Here is a 19,604-nt window from a genome sequence, read left to right as displayed (position 1 = left end):
ATTTTTCCATGACTGTCACACTGCTTAGCAAGGGTCTCGTTTCGAATGAGATAGCGGGATTAGGCCTTGAGTACAAATGGTACAAAAAAAGGAATCTCCTGAATTGAAACGCTTCTTTTGCCAAATACCTATCTGCTCTACTATCGAGTTCTATCAAGAGCTAGACTTATCTACCCTAGCTTAAACTAGATTAGACTTTGAGTAATTTTCACGCTCAGTTATTAACAAGTTTAACTTTATATTATTATAAAACTATACAGAAATAAAAGTTTTTTAAAAAGGCGACGATTATCGACGAAACCCAATATAACAAATAAGCACACATTGTATATTTACGTGAAAAGTAATAAAAACACATAGCTAGTAGATTACAAGATAAATGAAGCACAAACTTAAACACTACTAGTAGTAAGGGGTAACTGTTTGCCTCAGTACTCGAGGCCCTCTATTGACAGACCTTTTACGTGAAGTGGGTAGAACAAACCCTCAGGGTACGAGTGAGTGATAAAAATATGTAGCTCATTGATCAGTGATCGTGTTTTAATGTTTACCGTACAAGGGTGGTTCAATTCGCACTTGTGAATGTTTACTTTGAACAATGTAATCGATGGATGATGAGTGGTTCGTAGTGGAAAAAGTGACGGCTATATTTTTTGTTTCATATTTTCGATTAAAGTTATGTTATAATATAGAATTGTTTAATTATGTGTTATAAAACTTACTCGAAACGACTTGAACGATTTTTATGGATTGTTTGTGTTCGACAGGGCTGAGGATAGATCGTTTTTTTATACCCCTTACGTGATAATTTATATGGCAAAACCTTTGCCTAGTTAACTGACTGTTAGTTAATATTAAACAATTATTTTTATGTAGCTTAACTAATGCTATAAAAACAGACAAGTATATTAGCGAAGGAACTCATTTTATTATCATGATAATTTTACACCAACAAAATTATATTTAACTTTCAAATTTGGTATGTTCGTAACGTCAAACTATTTGTTAAATTTGGTCAAATATTGGACCATATGATAGTCAAGCATACCACAAGTTCCGCCTATTCGGAGTAAAGGGTTAATAAGTAGAGCAAGCACAAAACTCCTGGCCACTTTTAAAAGTAAAGACAACAAAAAAACGAATATAGAAAAGGTAAGGTATAAAAATAAACAACTCTACATAGAGCTTTCTCTCGCTCATGAATAAAGTAGTAATCAGAACATATCGAGTGCTCTATAAATTGAATATGAAAGTGTAGAGTTACAGTAGCGTACAAAGGTTAGGAACTACGTCACTGATCATTTATAATGATATTGATAGATGAAGGCATTTTCATAGAACTGGTCGTGAATAATTACTGTTTTCTTAGAAATATCTGTCAGTGAGTAACTTGATAAGGTATTATATTTTTCTAGAACTGATTGGCTAATAGTGAAGGATTGAGAAGAATAGAGATCGTATAGAGTCTTTGCCTAGTTATTTATATTATCTCTAAATAGATTTAAATTACAGTAGCTTTCATAGATTTCAATAAGCTCAATCCAGAATTTGAAAGTCTCCATTTTTAAAACCACTTGGCAATCAAAAGCAGTAGTTATCATCGTTAAACTTTTCAGTTTTCAAACTCTACTTCTATAAAACCAAGATTAAACTAACAACTGAGGAAGCTATGATCAGAATTCGAATCGCGATATTTACTTCCTTTTCGTACGAGAGATGAGTCAACGAGGTTTTATTAAACATCAATACAGGCTACGGTTGCTACGTCAAATAATATTGCTCTACCAAACATTTACCGATCAATACGAACATATTACTCAAAACTGTTTTACCGAAATTGTACTGCATCAAATTCCGTATACCAGTAAAGGTTTCCACTCACCTATGTGCTACGCCCTACTTCCAAAATCAATTTTAAGCCCACCCCCCGTATAAACGACTTCCTTTGTCCCGCTGTACCTCGCTAATCGAATTTTGGCGGGAAAACGGTCTTTTATTGTCGCTCAATTTCGAATAAAACACGTCCTTTGATGTCACAAATTCAAAATTCTGCGGCTTCTTTATTTATAATTTATAAATTGTTTTTACTACCATCATTTTATAGTTAATGATTTAATCAATTTCCAAGTCCATACTTTTTTATGCTAAAACTCCACTCTAATCGCTGCCAGTAATCGTTCAAGATAAAAATATCTGTATTGTTTTACATAAACTCGTATTCTAAAACATAATTTACATCGCGATAATCAACAATTTAGAGCCATTAACAATTCAATCAAGGTGATTCATGAATATTTTTACCAAAAACACAACAAGTCGTAATCTTTAAATCTATAACAACCTATTAACGCAGCTAACGCAGTAAAAATCACAGATTATTTTGTATTACGGGCATATTAAAGTTTGTTATAGCGTGTTTATGGGGCTGACCGTTAATTCCAGGCCACCATCTCAAATGTAAAATAAGAAACCGCGAGATAAGGATCTAAGAACATAAAAGATATGGGAACCTTTGTGGTGCCGGTAGCCGGCATATACTTATTTACGCCCATATACACCACGGCCGTATAAACGTAACGTCACTCACACTTGCGTAGTGTCGCGGCACACATGAAAGGGTGCGGTGTACGCACACGTGGAGCGGCGCGACGTGATTGGTGGATGCGGCGGCGACGGCCACGCCCTCTTTTATCGACGTTGCGCACGGAGCGTGCGTGCGAAACACAAGTATATGTAAAATCGGCTATAGGTTCGGTTTGAGAGCGGTTTTTAAAATGTCATTTCCATTGGGCGCTCTGTCTGTCGGCCGCGGGAAATCTCCGCGAGTGGGGAATTGTTTTTGAACGTAGCAGCGATACGTAGAGCCGTTTGACTCTACGCTAATAGAATTTCTTTATTAAATATATTTTTCTATTTGTTTTCACATCTCTTTTTATTTCTGAAATATAAATAACAATGTTACATGTCCCTAAGAATAGAACGTCTTAGATAAACTCTGAATACGTTGTTGTATTATTAGGCTGTTGTAATCTCACAAAAATAACCTTTCAAGCTTGATACTGCGAAGCATAAAAGATGATAAATACTTAGATACACAGGATGGCACAGATTATAACATTTCTATTTTAAAAATTTTCTTCCTACTGTAGAGCAAGAATGGTACAAGTATATTCAATTAGGCTCAATAGAAGCAGACAATTACAAATTGCAATCAAAAGTACCATAGAAATGTTCGTAATCGAACTAAAAAATTAACAGCTATCACTCACATGGCATTTCGGCTTTACCTATAATAACAGAAACTACAATAAGTACATGGCATGTTTGAAAAGAATCCAGCACCCAAGATGAACATAAAAAAAGAAACTTATTGGCAGGCCGAGTAGACGCCGGCTCCTTTCAAAAGCAGTCGTGACTTCCCCAAGTAGCTATGGGAGGGTAGTCTCAGAACACAATTAAACAGAATACGATTGCCTACGAATGCCTACGATAGCATGAGTTGAGTATTTAACGCCGGCCGATTCGGTGCCACGGCGCCCCCGACGCATAACGTGACTAATGACTTTTTCGACTCTACCTTTATTTTTTATGTTTTATGTATCTGTATTATGTGTTATTTATAGTGTCTATATGATATTGTGAGCTGTTTATAGCGACGTTAAATTTCGAGATGGTTAAATGCGCTCTGATGGATAGATGTTACACGCAAGGTGACCGGTACATGTGTTCATGTTTTCGATAAGGTCACTACATCAATTGATACTTATTTTAAAGTTAAACGTCGATTCAGTATGTATTAAAACAGACACGTATAACACCTACAAGACCGATTAATGGTACCATCTCATTTAATCACGGTATGACTTACAGTGAAAGGTCAAAAGAAATGACCTGACAAACACAAAGCTGCCTAATTTCGTACTGTACGGAGTGTAGAGCCGCGTACAGTGGTATAGCCATAAATAACAGTTACAACACACGTACAAGCAATATGTCAGCGTCGAGGGCGCCATTAAAGCCGCCATATTTGATCTAACACAATGGTGCGCGCGCGCAGGGCCCGGCGCTGCATTCGAACAAATTAGTCGCCCATCCAACGGATAGCTGTGAAAAATTGGTGTTAAATTATTTTTTTATGCGCCGAAGTGAATTCTTTGACCTCGTAACGAGCTCGATTTGTGTATTTGACGAATAATATTTCAATTTATCAGTTTGTTTACGGTTGCTTCTTCGCTAACGACCTCCCACAGTTTGTCTGCGATCAAATTCGGCTGTTATGGAGCATCACGAATGTCTGGATTACCATTTTTCCGAGATTAATAGCGTTTTATGATTTAGTATGAGAGTAACTGTTTATTCTGTCGTCGGAACCATTTATGTCTAGGTATAGAGGTTTAATAGATACAGAGTAGACTGTCTGGAGCTTATCGGTATATAATTTGCATATAATTATGTTGCACACTGGGTGACATTTGGGTGAACAACACAATACCTAAAGCAGGTCATAAATTGTCAGATAAACTTTAATCATTCTCATAATAAATATACTCAATATTTCTATCTATACTAATATTATAAAGCTGAAGAGTTTGTTTGTTTGTTTGATTGTTTGTTTGTTTGTTTGTTTGAACGCGCTAATCTCTGGAACTACTGGTCCGATTTGAAAAATTCGTTCAGTGTTAGATAGTCCATTTATTGAGGAAGGCTGTAGGCTATACATATACCATTACGCTACGACCAATAGGAGCAGAGTAGCAATAAAAAATGTTACAAAAACATTCTCTCTTATGTGACGCAAGCGAAATTGCGCGGGTCAGCTAGTAACTCATAAAAGACAACGGCTTTTTCGGGAACACGTCATGAAACTATTACACATTGTCTTGGTGTAAACTGTAAGTGGTCAGTTTGTAATTTGACATAGACAGACGACAGTTTCTATGCCCACACGCATTGAAATACAACCAAAACTGTTTGTTTTTCATAAAATTAAACAGACTTGCAACTATGATACCAAAAATACAATCTTAGATTCTAAAACATGAGAGTGACTCGAGCAACAAACAATAATAATAAAGCCTAAATAGTTTCTGTGTGCAAATACAATGACACATCGAGACAAACTGGCCACTTACAGGAGATTCGAAGACCATTTCGTTTAGTTATTTTCATATTTTAAATATACAATGTTACAGAAATCACCGGGGGAAGAATAATGAGTATTCATTACTATTAAGGCTGAAGAGTCATCAATCATGTCTATGACTACACTCTGACGGGTAGTTATGAGTTTAAAGCCCATGCTCATAGCCTTATGGTGCTTTAGGACTCATTAGGCATAGTCAAGAAAGGGTACTCGTAAAACTGGTATACTAAAGAAACCCACTCTACAGTTGATTTCACTGTAATTGTTTTTTTTTATTCCATATTTAAATATGGTTTGTCTGTTGTCTTCTGTTTTCAATTACTGGCCGGTTTTATTGTCGTGGGAAATTATACGTGCGTAATTTTTTTTTAAATAATGATTGTCGTTCTGAAATTTTATTGTCGTTTCGAGAAAATAAATATTTATGGGTTTTCATAAAGTATAACTGACAGAATTAAAATATTAATTATAGAATTCACTAGCTGACCCGCGCAACGTCGCTTGCGTCAGATTAGAGAGAATTTTCCCCGTCTTTGTAACATTTTTTACTGGTACTCTGCTCCTATCGGTCGTAGCGTGATGCTATATAGCCTATAGCCTTCCTCGATAAATAGGCTATCTAATACTGAAAGATTTTTTCAAATCGGACCAGTAGTTCCTGAGATTAGCGCGTTCAAACAAACAAACAAACAAACTCTTCAGCTTTATAATATTAGTATAGATATAGATGTCTTAGACTAGTACTAACGTTAGATTATAAAAACGAGTGTACATCAGCTGTTAGTGACTAAGCAATAGTAAGCAGTGAGTAATCGTTATGTCCATTGCTTAAAAACAAAGAACGTTCCGTTATACTGGCGCGTCTGTCTCAATTTAAGATGGTGGTGCAACAGTAAGCGCAATATTACCGAAGTATGACTGAAACGAAGACAAACGAACAAACGGATTTGTGTTCGGCCATTGCTGTTGGTTTCTTTTTTTTAAAGCTCTTCGCGTATTAGGAAGCAGTGAGAGAATTTCTTTGGGGCCCACTAATAGTAATTCAAGCTTAGAAAAGATATTTCAGAACCGTGGTGTATTAGTACTGAAATCTATGTCTTTTATAATGTTAATAAAACCACTCACTGATAGAAAACTTACATATTTTTGTCCAGACGTATAAAAACCTTAATTAAATAACTTTAACGCATCTTTATTTACAGTTAAGTACGTCTTTTACAACAATAATACTTTATTATACTATAACTAACTATAATATTTTCATGAAGAATCTTTAATTACAAATTCTTTGGAGGATATAATATATTTGTACTGCAAATCAATTTGAAGTCTGTATTAGCTATAAAACATGAGTTAATCAGTCTGAAATTTCATATAAATGTCTATAGAAACCTCTAATACCGTATACGGGGTTATTTTATAATTGAGTTAACTAAAAACCCAGATTTTAATTGTTCATTTAATTTCCTTCATTGATAATTATTTGTTATTCTAACTGCACAGCATTATGAACTAATTTCTGCTTATGTCCGATATCCTGTTCGATGGTAAAATGATAGCAAAGTTCGCATTTTACTATTAGATCTTTACAATTTGGTCAAGTCTTCATGCCGTCACATGGTTCTTATCTTCCTTTCTACTACTATTATTACATATTTACATCTAAATATATATAACTCAAAGGTGACTGACTGGACATAGTGATCTGTCAACGGCAGCCCAAACCACTGGACGGATCGGGCTGAAATTTGGCATACAAGTACCTAGGTGTTATGACGTAAGCATCCGCTAAGAATAGATTTTGATTAATTCTACCTCCAAGGGGATGAAATAGGAGATGAAAGTTTGTATAAATCTTCTTGGATTTACGACTGTTTGAACTGAAGTTAACCTAGATTCACACATAGGATACTTTTTTCCGCGGACGAAGTCGCCGGTGGAATGTATTACATAAGTCTAACATACATTTCAAGAGTACAACACAAGCGTTGTAGTTACCTAGTAATATAGTATTACGTATATATTGGTAGTGGGAGCTACGTGACCGCAGATCGTGACCCGCGCAGATTGCGCCCGCGCCGCCGCCGCCCGCCGCACAAACACGCGGTGGCTTTATTTATTTCTATATCTGTCTCAACACGAGATATTGCAGTGGGATTTCACTTGTGACTGTTTTTTATATCAGTATATGAATTTGTTAGAAGTAGATGTGGTTTTGGTAATGGTGTTCTCTACCCAGTAATAGTGTGAAGTAGTATTATAATGGAAATCAAATCATTGCTTTTATACACAGTCGCACGTAAGATGTGTTATTGATTTAAAAGTTACATGTCCCTAAGAATAGAACGTCTTAGATAAACTCTGAATACGTTGTTGTATTATTAGGCTGTTGTAATCTCACAAAAATAACCTTTCAAGCTTGATACTGCGAAGCATAAAAGATGATAAATACTTAGATACACAGGATGGCACAGATTATAACATTTCTATTTTAAAAATTTTCTTCCTACTGTAGAGCAAGAATGGTACAAGTATATTCAATTAGGCTCAATAGAAGCAGACAATTACAAATTGCAATCAAAAGTACCATAGAAATGTTCGTAATCGAACTAAAAAATTAACAGCTATCACTCACATGGCATTTCGGCTTTACCTATAATAACAGAAACTACAATAAGTACATGGCATGTTTGAAAAGAATCCAGCACCCAAGATGAACATAAAAAAAGAAACTTATTGGCAGGCCGAGTAGACGCCGGCTCCTTTCAAAAGCAGTCGTGACTTCCCCAAGTAGCTATGGGAGGGTAGTCTCAGAACACAATTAAACAGAATACGATTGCCTACGAATGCCTACGATAGCATGAGTTGAGTATTTAACGCCGGCCGATTCGGTGCCACGGCGCCCCCGACGCATAACGTGACTAATGACTTTTTCGACTCTACCTTTATTTTTTATGTTTTATGTATCTGTATTATGTGTTATTTATAGTGTCTATATGATATTGTGAGCTGTTTATAGCGACGTTAAATTTCGAGATGGTTAAATGCGCTCTGATGGATAGATGTTACACGCAAGGTGACCGGTACATGTGTTCATGTTTTCGATAAGGTCACTACATCAATTGATACTTATTTTAAAGTTAAACGTCGATTCAGTATGTATTAAAACAGACACGTATAACACCTACAAGACCGATTAATGGTACCATCTCATTTAATCACGGTATGACTTACAGTGAAAGGTCAAAAGAAATGACCTGACAAACACAAAGCTGCCTAATTTCGTACTGTACGGAGTGTAGAGCCGCGTACAGTGGTATAGCCATAAATAACAGTTACAACACACGTACAAGCAATATGTCAGCGTCGAGGGCGCCATTAAAGCCGCCATATTTGATCTAACACAATGGTGCGCGCGCGCAGGGCCCGGCGCTGCATTCGAACAAATTAGTCGCCCATCCAACGGATAGCTGTGAAAAATTGGTGTTAAATTATTTTTTTATGCGCCGAAGTGAATTCTTTGACCTCGTAACGAGCTCGATTTGTGTATTTGACGAATAATATTTCAATTTATCAGTTTGTTTACGGTTGCTTCTTCGCTAACGACCTCCCACAGTTTGTCTGCGATCAAATTCGGCTGTTATGGAGCATCACGAATGTCTGGATTACCATTTTTCCGAGATTAATAGCGTTTTATGATTTAGTATGAGAGTAACTGTTTATTCTGTCGTCGGAACCATTTATGTCTAGGTATAGAGGTTTAATAGATACAGAGTAGACTGTCTGGAGCTTATCGGTATATAATTTGCATATAATTATGTTGCACACTGGGTGACATTTGGGTGAACAACACAATACCTAAAGCAGGTCATAAATTGTCAGATAAACTTTAATCATTCTCATAATAAATATACTCAATATTTCTATCTATACTAATATTATAAAGCTGAAGAGTTTGTTTGTTTGTTTGATTGTTTGTTTGTTTGTTTGTTTGAACGCGCTAATCTCTGGAACTACTGGTCCGATTTGAAAAATTCGTTCAGTGTTAGATAGTCCATTTATTGAGGAAGGCTGTAGGCTATACATATACCATTACGCTACGACCAATAGGAGCAGAGTAGCAATAAAAAATGTTACAAAAACATTCTCTCTTATGTGACGCAAGCGAAATTGCGCGGGTCAGCTAGTAACTCATAAAAGACAACGGCTTTTTCGGGAACACGTCATGAAACTATTACACATTGTCTTGGTGTAAACTGTAAGTGGTCAGTTTGTAATTTGACATAGACAGACGACAGTTTCTATGCCCACACGCATTGAAATACAACCAAAACTGTTTGTTTTTCATAAAATTAAACAGACTTGCAACTATGATACCAAAAATACAATCTTAGATTCTAAAAAGATTTTTTCAAATCGGACCAGTAGTTCCTGAGATTAGCGCGTTCAAACAAACAAACAAACAAACTCTTCAGCTTTATAATATTAGTATAGATATAGATGTCTTAGACTAGTACTAACGTTAGATTATAAAAACGAGTGTACATCAGCTGTTAGTGACTAAGCAATAGTAAGCAGTGAGTAATCGTTATGTCCATTGCTTAAAAACAAAGAACGTTCCGTTATACTGGCGCGTCTGTCTCAATTTAAGATGGTGGTGCAACAGTAAGCGCAATATTACCGAAGTATGACTGAAACGAAGACAAACGAACAAACGGATTTGTGTTCGGCCATTGCTGTTGGTTTCTTTTTTTTAAAGCTCTTCGCGTATTAGGAAGCAGTGAGAGAATTTCTTTGGGGCCCACTAATAGTAATTCAAGCTTAGAAAAGATATTTCAGAACCGTGGTGTATTAGTACTGAAATCTATGTCTTTTATAATGTTAATAAAACCACTCACTGATAGAAAACTTACATATTTTTGTCCAGACGTATAAAAACCTTAATTAAATAACTTTAACGCATCTTTATTTACAGTTAAGTACGTCTTTTACAACAATAATACTTTATTATACTATAACTAACTATAATATTTTCATGAAGAATCTTTAATTACAAATTCTTTGGAGGATATAATATATTTGTACTGCAAATCAATTTGAAGTCTGTATTAGCTATAAAACATGAGTTAATCAGTCTGAAATTTCATATAAATGTCTATAGAAACCTCTAATACCGTATACGGGGTTATTTTATAATTGAGTTAACTAAAAACCCAGATTTTAATTGTTCATTTAATTTCCTTCATTGATAATTATTTGTTATTCTAACTGCACAGCATTATGAACTAATTTCTGCTTATGTCCGATATCCTGTTCGATGGTAAAATGATAGCAAAGTTCGCATTTTACTATTAGATCTTTACAATTTGGTCAAGTCTTCATGCCGTCACATGGTTCTTATCTTCCTTTCTACTACTATTATTACATATTTACATCTAAATATATATAACTCAAAGGTGACTGACTGGACATAGTGATCTGTCAACGGCAGCCCAAACCACTGGACGGATCGGGCTGAAATTTGGCATACAAGTACCTAGGTGTTATGACGTAAGCATCCGCTAAGAATAGATTTTGATTAATTCTACCTCCAAGGGGATGAAATAGGAGATGAAAGTTTGTATAAATCTTCTTGGATTTACGACTGTTTGAACTGAAGTTAACCTAGATTCACACATAGGATACTTTTTTCCGCGGACGAAGTCGCCGGTGGAATGTATTACATAAGTCTAACATACATTTCAAGAGTACAACACAAGCGTTGTAGTTACCTAGTAATATAGTATTACGTATATATTGGTAGTGGGAGCTACGTGACCGCAGATCGTGACCCGCGCAGATTGCGCCCGCGCCGCCGCCGCCCGCCGCACAAACACGCGGTGGCTTTATTTATTTCTATATCTGTCTCAACACGAGATATTGCAGTGGGATTTCACTTGTGACTGTTTTTTATATCAGTATATGAATTTGTTAGAAGTAGATGTGGTTTTGGTAATGGTGTTCTCTACCCAGTAATAGTGTGAAGTAGTATTATAATGGAAATCAAATCATTGCTTTTATACACAGTCGCACGTAAGATGTGTTATTGATTTAAAAGTAGAAGTATGAATTTCCCACTATTGGGTAACGTACGTAATGAGGAAGGGGTTAGGCCCTTAATCGAATGGTTTAAAGTATTTTCAGGTATTTTTTCCAAAGCGGGGGAGAATTCGTAAAAGTCAGACATCTTTTTCAGGCACCAAAATCTTGCAAATCACAAATGACCCGCGCTTTCTCTAATCATGGACGAAGATAGAAATATTAACCTTAGTGAAAATGCAAAAGATGTTAAGCAAGAAAGCCTTATTATCACTACCGCTAGACCTTAAAATGATTGCTGTGAAACAAATGACCTGAAACCATTGATCCAGACTAGATATCATCAACAAAAAAAAAAATGTTTGCAATTTTCCTCAATAAAAATGTACTACGTAAATTGATTCTACGACTCTATCAAGCATGTATAATGAGATGTAAGTAAAGAGAAAATAAATACTGAATGTAAGTATTTATTCATTTATTATTGCGAGTATTACCATATGTCTTACTACACCTCTATGAAAACAAAGTACGAATCATAGTTTTGCTAGAGTTACTAAACCCTGTACTTTAGGATAGGCTCAAAGGAATCTACTCTGAGATAGATTTTATGTATGGTCACTAATTTAGTTCATGATATTTTTTATTTTCTTCAGTAGATCATATAAATAAATTACTTACGCAATCTCGTATATCGGGATTTCCTCAGTTTCAATACTAAACTCAAAAGCCTAACAAATTGTTTTCAATCACTTAACATCGTGTTTACTTACATAGCACTGCATAATGAGGGTACTTAAGCCTTTACTAAACCGATACATATTTATGAAATTTCACACGCGGCCGCAATTGACGGTAATGTATCGTAATGTATGTGATACGACAGTATGGCGGGCATACAAAATTGTACAATGAGACGCCGGCGACGCACGCGAGCATGTACCACGCGCCGTGACCAATTTACATGAGCATACGTAACTAACTGCTAATATTGTGAATCATTCATCATCTATTTGTCGAACGGATTCCAGATTGATCGATGTCTCAACACTTTTCATCGCTTGAATAATTTGAACCTAGTTTTATAAAAAAAAAAAACAAATATTTATTTAGACTTGAGGATTTGGTGTCAGATTCAATATCCGATAGTTTTTGGACTAAGAATGAAATCTCTCTAGAGTAGGCTTAAAGTAGTTTTCTTTCCATTCGACATCTGCACAAAGCTCCTTGTGTATCCGAACAACAAAGCTACCTTAAAAAAGTCTACATAAGTGTAGGTAAGTATAATACATAAACATCTACCGAACAGTAGACGGACACAAAGCCATTCAGTTAAATGCGGTGTAATTAAAAGGGCTGAGCCAAACACGATCAATCTCGGCTCCATCTCCTCACATAAAGTCAAAATAATAGATGGCCACTCTAATGTCACTTTTTTTCTCTACAGCCAGCGTACAATTGACAGGTCATCAACGCAGGCGCACGGTGACGAAGCTCTTTCTTCAGAACGACAACAAAACACATCAAGTAACCACTACTCCATACCAAACTATTCTTTATTCGGTAGCCATAAGAGCTGATAATCCTATCAAATAAAAATCGATATAAGCCGTTCATTGTGAAACGAGCCTCCCGTTCGGTTCTTTTTTCGAAAGATAATCTTCAGCGGCCAAGGCGTGAAGGCCGACTGCCACACAACATGGCGTCGACAGGTTTCTTCCCGCTTTTTTACCTCTTTGTTCCTTCCCATTATTGTATGGATGTTTCGTTCCCGAGTTCGATTTTTAATTTCTTCCTTTTTTGTTTCTATTCCGCATTATTAATATCGGTGCGGCGTTTTTATTTACATACGACTAAAAAGTTTCAAACGAGGTTGTCTATGGGAAAGTGATGAAGCGGTTTTATGTCTTTCTCAGAACAATGATTTAAATATAAATGGAGTTCATCAAAGGATAGTGAAGGCGTTCGCATTAAATCACATAACGTCGGTTGTTTTCGCAGAAAATAATGATTTAGTGCGGCAGTAAAATTTTGAAAACAATAAAGTGAAGGAGGTCCGAATCGGTAGCCTGGGAACGTTTGACGGACACGGAACGACCTCCCTTGAGGTTATTTCAGACTCGGCGAGCTGTGGAGCCTGTCAATTTTGAACCAATTTAAGAATTTATTGTCGAGCAGGTTAACAGGCAATATTGGGTTATTTTTATAATTTAACTACCATCAAAATCCTGTGTTACAAGCGAAATTATTTATCAAAGATTTACTGGACTATACTTATAGCAATCTATCAAAAGAATAGGCATAGTTAATATTATGTAATATTTATTTATTTTGTACAATTACGTAACAATAGTAATCCATCTGATTACCCTCCAGAGCAGATATCGCTAATCGTTCGGATGACCTCAGACGCTTTCTACGCGGAAACCTGCACGGTCCACTGCGATCCGTCACCAGAACAGATCTAGAAAAAACTCTGACCATAAACTATCAAAGTTCAAATGACCGTTAAAAAAGTATTAAAAGTAAGTCTGATTCTAATTTAGCGTTACGATGATTCTTGCGCTTAAACACGGTGTTTATTCTCTTTGTTATTGCCGCTTGAGATTTACCCCACGCTGTATTATGTGAATAAAGCAAATTAAGTTCGTAAGACTTGTAGCAAATCGCGTTTTTAGGTCTCTAACTAGACTCATGGGAATGACGAAAGAAAATAATAGTTCCCTCATTTATCAGATTACCTACTCAAAATCCTTGCCTTAATGAAAGGCATTTGGTGAAAATTTTAATTCAGGAAAAATTTAGCCGATTTTGTTCTCAATAGATCCTGGGACAGCTTAATACTTCGAGGCGCAATACATTTTCCTATACTTTATCGTTGTATTGAGTACTAGCTGACCCGCGCAACTTCGCTTGCGTCACGTAAGAGAGAATGGGTCAAAATTTTCCCCGTTTTTGTAACATTTTTCGCTGGTACTCTGTTCAAATAACCTTCCTCAATAAATGGACTATCTAACACTGAAAGAATTTTTCAAATCGGACCAGTAGTTCCTGAGATTAGCGCGTTCAAACAAACAAACAAACAAACAAACAATCAAACAAACAAACAAACTCTTCAGCTTTATAATATTAGTATAGATTTGTACAAAAAGCCGGTCCAATTAATTAGCCGTCGTTTAGCCGAAACGTGATTCAAACGCAAGTTAGTAGTTAGTTAGTCTTCAGATGCCTTAAACAACTCTATCGAAGATTGTCTACACTTGTTGATCTTTGAACTGATTCGTGTTCTACAATAAAGCTTAATTTATTAAGTAATCTTAAGTAGAAAGTGCATAGCCTCTTAAGCATCGTTTAGAAGCAAGTTCAGACCCTACAAAGACCTCAATTCCCTTATTCCGTGTTCCAACCTGTTTCGCTCATTAATTTTAATAGCATCGTGAACTGTATAGCTGAAAATTTTGCATTCCGCACATACATAGAAATCTTAACTCTATTTTAATGAAGTTTGGAATCAAATTCAATTGTTAATTCGCCTTACATAAGATGTTTACAATTCACAGCAGCCAATTAAGAGACTTGAGAGTTGAAGAAACAAAAATGAACTTTGATGAATGTTGTTAAGGCTGTGTTTTGAGTGTGAGGGCGTCGAGGAAGCGAAGTGAAATGAGGCGTCGCAGCTTCGATTCCCGATTCAGGCTATTAAAGTGTTAAGGTTAAGTTGAATAATGGCACGGACGGTTTGTTAGCATATGTTTTGTGTATGAATGGCGCGTTCTGGGCCGAACAAGCGATGGATTGAGTGTCGGGTGTCATTGATGATTGTGTTACCAGCCGTTCGTGGAATACCAAGTTTATTGACGGTGCCGGACGTTCACTTGGCTCCTGGGCTTTTGTTTTTAATAGTCGCGTTTTATTGTGGTACGTGTCTATGCTTTGTTTTAAAGAGGTTTTATACGACTATAAAATTAGGCGGCGCTTTCATAGACGACGGTAGGAGCTGTGACACAATTTGTTGTGCTTTATTTTATGAATAACAAAAACAACTCGAGAGATTGCGAAACTATGAATTTCAAACAACGATAAGTTACTGTCGTCCTCATATTAAACCCAAATACTTTCAAACCCATGACTAACGACAGTAATCAATATTTCATTCTCAACTGTTCTACCAAAATGTTAAAACCCTTCACCAAGTCCTAATCAAACCAACAAACTGTGTATTTACATAAAAAAACAACGAGTGTAAAGAGGCGAACAACAGGCCATTCTAACACACAAGCCGTAATGACCGCCCGTCTAATAAATAACCTTACATCGGTGCCTTAACGCGGGGGACTCGGGGGGTCCAATTATACGGGGCCCCCTGCCGCGGCGGGTCCCCAGTCCTTTACCACACCGGCCTAGCCTGCGCAAACGCCGTATTAATCAGAACCACGATTAATGATTTTTTTTATTAACCCATTTTAGTTTTCAGTCATAAATTTTGTGCTTTTCATGTGTTGGTTAGAACGTTTATGCGTTGTAATATAGCACGTTTGTTTTTATTAGTGGAATACAACTGGTCATTTGAAGTGATTCCAACTGTCAGGTGTATGGAACACCCACTCGTGCTTTTATGTTGTACACTATTACAGTACATGTAGGTAGGTTTGATGACTTCAAACTTATTATTTATGTAGCCGATAAAATGGAAAAGCAACGAGATTATACTACAGCGCTACAGATACAAAATCCTGTACTGAATACTACTTTATTCAGGTTGTCAAGGATTTTCAAAGCAATAAAATAAATAGGTGTGGCTTTACATTAACTATCACTGATTCGCTATCAAGAGAAACTGAAACTAAATATCTTACTTATTTTAAATTATATACCTACAACTAACTTATAACTCAAACTCCCAAGGTAAAGCAGAGCTGTGCAAAAGATTCTAGTCAAAATTACTGGATCATCTGTTGATATATTTCTCATAAACCTTCCTACAGTCTTAGATGTCCCTACGCCTGTTCCGTGAAGGGTGGGGTAACGACTTCTCGAGGGGTAGATAAGGAAATAATATTCCTCCTTCACCTCCCTACGACATTAGATATGTAGGTATAGAAGATAGTACCTATCTGCGAATTGATCTTACGAGAGAATGTCTTGAAAAAATGTTCGTCATATTTGGTCGTACTTCAGAAAAGTTTTCGTAACTTTACTGTTGACAGTCTTTACATGAACAGGCCCTTGTTTCTTTAAAGGAGAGTCATGGATGTATGAAAGTGTATTGCAAATATCATAAGTATAACGGTTGCTTAAACATAGAAATGTGTTATTCAATTGACTTCGTGATTATTACTTTCATTACAAAATAAAGTGACGATATTTATTTGCAATCCTCACAAATGTACAAAGTCTTTGCTTGGAACCTAATTTGACAAGCTGTTATTGAAGACCTATAGTTTTAGTAAAATCACCTTTGCCACGTCTAGCTATACAAGGACCTATTTAAAAAGTTTACCAGCAATGAGGTCCTATAACTCTAAGCTGAACCGACTTTAAAAAGCTAAGATTTAAAATGACTAAGGAATACACACTAACAGCCACCTGCACTTCAAAAGGTATTTTAAACGTTTCTAATAACATGGTGTTATTATTTTGTTGTGGCTCATTACCGCTCGCGTCAGTGTTAATCGGTTCGCACATTCAACTAAAACTGCGGCGCGAAAACTAGTAAGTATTAAAACCCTAAACGCTTGGTGTTTTATGTTAACCGGCCATTGTCAGCAGTACTAGAAACAAGAATGACATGGGTCTTTAAAAGTTTCATTTCTCACGAATGTTGTAGAAAAAATCAAACTAAAGGTGCAGCGATAAAAAAAAGAACGCCTAGTCGTCACTTTTTGTAATTCGAATATCCAACGCGATATGCAAAATAATATCGTTCGATTACAAATTTTATCGTTTTTTGTTAGTAACCGGCCAGTTATTTGATGACATGTGCAATATGTACGACAATTAAGTATTATACTTACCTATGCTAAATCTGATCCATGTGAATGTTTTATTGCAACATGCAGTATTTAGGTACTTTAAAATTGCTATCGTTAATAGAACGTTATATTGCATGTGCAAGTACTTTTTATTATTTTTTAAAAACATAATGCTAACAAGAATAACTAAGAATAATTAGATGGCTGTATAACCTCCAGGTTCCATATTTAAATGGCCAGGCTTCGCGCCAGCAAACACTGGCCACCCGTCAATTTCACGCCATTTACCCGCGCACAATACTCGCGCATGAAAAGAAAAATAATTTGAAAAAGGAATGCGTGAACCGCTCGGCCAACACGTCACGAACTGAAACCGGGAAACTTTAACCAAAATAACGTTCTCGAATATAATTTAATGACTTAAATAGTTTAATAATTATATCATAGAAACTGTACTTTTACATGTAAAATGCGTACATACAGAGTGGAATACGTTGCATGGTCTCATTTTGAGTGTGCCGACAGGAAACATTATTTTCGATGTTACCCATAAAACAATAATTATCCCGCACGACCTCCGCGGTTTGACAACTAATAATTACTAATAAGCCCCTCAAAAGCCAAACCGACCAAATTACGCTAAACGCTGAAGTTAACCCTCAAAACGTCGCCGACCATTACAGTTAATAAATAATAATTTCAATAATAAGCGTATACAAAAACTTGTCGAGATCGCTAGTTTAGAAGGGACCAGGACCAGTTTCGTTTTCCTCTATGTGAGGGGTCAAAAAAATTGGTTAAGTATTAAAACGCCGCGCACGTCCCGTAATGGCGAGCGGCAACAATCGCGCGGCAACAGCGATTATAACGATTACTGTCGATAACTTGTATCGACACCGGCTATTTGGTTAGTCGGTCGATTATCGATAATTTGCCCTCGGGGTACGCTCCTGACGCTGTAAATCGTTGACCGATTAGTTTTTTGCCGTCTTTATTTGAATGTACGTGATTGTTCGATTTCACTATTTACCGTTCACTCGCCAGATATTTTAGCATTCCGCCCATCCGTACATAATCGCTTTACATACGAGTTATACATCCACAATAAAAGCTAATCTCGCATTAAAACGAACGACTCATGGTATGTTCGCAAGGTTTCAATGGCGACGGGAGATGGCTAAAATCCGAGTCATGGTTATCACACACCTCGACATGTTTTACTGCCTATAATTCTATTCCACGAGTTCATATAAAATAGAAACTCGGGACTCGCGAGCTTTCAAAAACGCTACATTAAAACATCATAAAACTCAAACATAAACGTTTACTGCGGCCAGTTTACGAGCACGCTACCTATCGATCGTTTTAACGATAAATAAAAATTAATGGGCAGACATACGACGGAATCGAAGTGGCCATGTTAGGCGGGAAGCAATAACTAGACACAGTGAAACCTACCTCGCGCCTCGCGCCGATCTGCTGCTATGATACGGACTATACGGACTATACGGAGCACGCGGACACAATGCGCGCAGTGCGCAGTGCACGGGTTCCGTATTACCTCTGTGACGTACGAATTGTATGAGCATTGAACAGCCTGTGCACACGATTGTTCCACAGATATGCACCATTCAGACAACATGTGCACTTAATCTTTATAGACACAGGCGAGACATTTTCATTACAGACAGAACTATTAAAAGACGCCTATACTACTATGAAAATAACATAAACATTCAGGCAATAAATCTTGAAGAAAGTAAAATAACATTTCATTACCTACAACAGCTACGCAAGAAACAACATGTATGATTTCACGACGAGCTTCGTAGATATATTATAACCATTTTTGAAGACAATCTAAGATATGATGTAATTTCAAAGAAAAACACCAATGAATATTCAAGAGATTTTGAAATAATACACTGCTGTCAGTCTTATTAACTCGATCGGGCCGTCGGATGCAGAATCAGGAGTAATGGCTGACTCACCCCCCTCGGCTACCGCTGGGGGCGAGCTGAAGTGAGGGGGAGGGGACATGAAATGGGATTCTATCGGTCTCCTCCATTCCACGCCATTCGGAGTCTCTACGTGACTGTACATAGCTGTGTAACCACAACTTTCTCCGTGCGGTCACGATCACTCTTAACACCACCAGATAAGGTTCACAACACAGCAACAATCGCACTAACAACTGGTTTAGAGGTTTTGTTTACGTCTGAAATTTCGCGTTTTACTTTTTTACCACGCTCGGTTGACATTCGTGTTATTTGGAGTTCGTGAATACTTTTACTGAAATCGTAATCTTCTTGTTGTGGAGATGCATCAAAATTAAGATGGAATTGTGTATATTTTTGTATTTAGAAACCGGAGATTTCCAGGGCCATGACCTTCACAGATTTCTATGAGGC

At 36.7% G+C, this 19,604-nt stretch overlaps 1 protein-coding gene across 8 annotated transcripts in view; it reads right to left on the bottom strand.

Annotated features, from left to right (window-relative positions):
- Lim1 (LIM homeobox 1) overlaps positions 1–19,604 on the bottom strand; it is a 68,041-nt gene that overhangs the window by 25,279 nt on the left and 23,158 nt on the right. For 4 of the 8 annotated variants that reach the window (XM_076127719.1, XM_076127718.1, XM_076127724.1 and 1 more), the window contains exons 4-5: positions 7,779–7,796; positions 3,270–3,287 (exon numbers count right to left, since the gene is read on the bottom strand). The exons of 2 other annotated variants lie outside the window; for them this stretch is intronic. In XM_076127719.1, coding sequence (XP_075983834.1) covers positions 3,270–3,287; positions 7,779–7,796 — 36 coding nt within the window. The remainder of the gene's footprint in view (positions 1–3,269; positions 3,288–7,778; positions 7,797–19,604) is intronic. 2 more of the 8 variants (XM_076127721.1, XM_076127720.1) reach the window with 2 other exon arrangements.

This window comes from Anticarsia gemmatalis, chromosome 20 (assembly GCF_050436995.1).
Source record: "Anticarsia gemmatalis isolate Benzon Research Colony breed Stoneville strain chromosome 20, ilAntGemm2 primary, whole genome shotgun sequence".
Lineage (NCBI taxonomy): Eukaryota > Metazoa > Arthropoda > Insecta > Lepidoptera > Erebidae > Anticarsia > Anticarsia gemmatalis.
The sequence above is the reverse complement of the archived record's forward strand: the minus strand, read 5'-3'. Positions and strand labels throughout refer to the sequence as shown.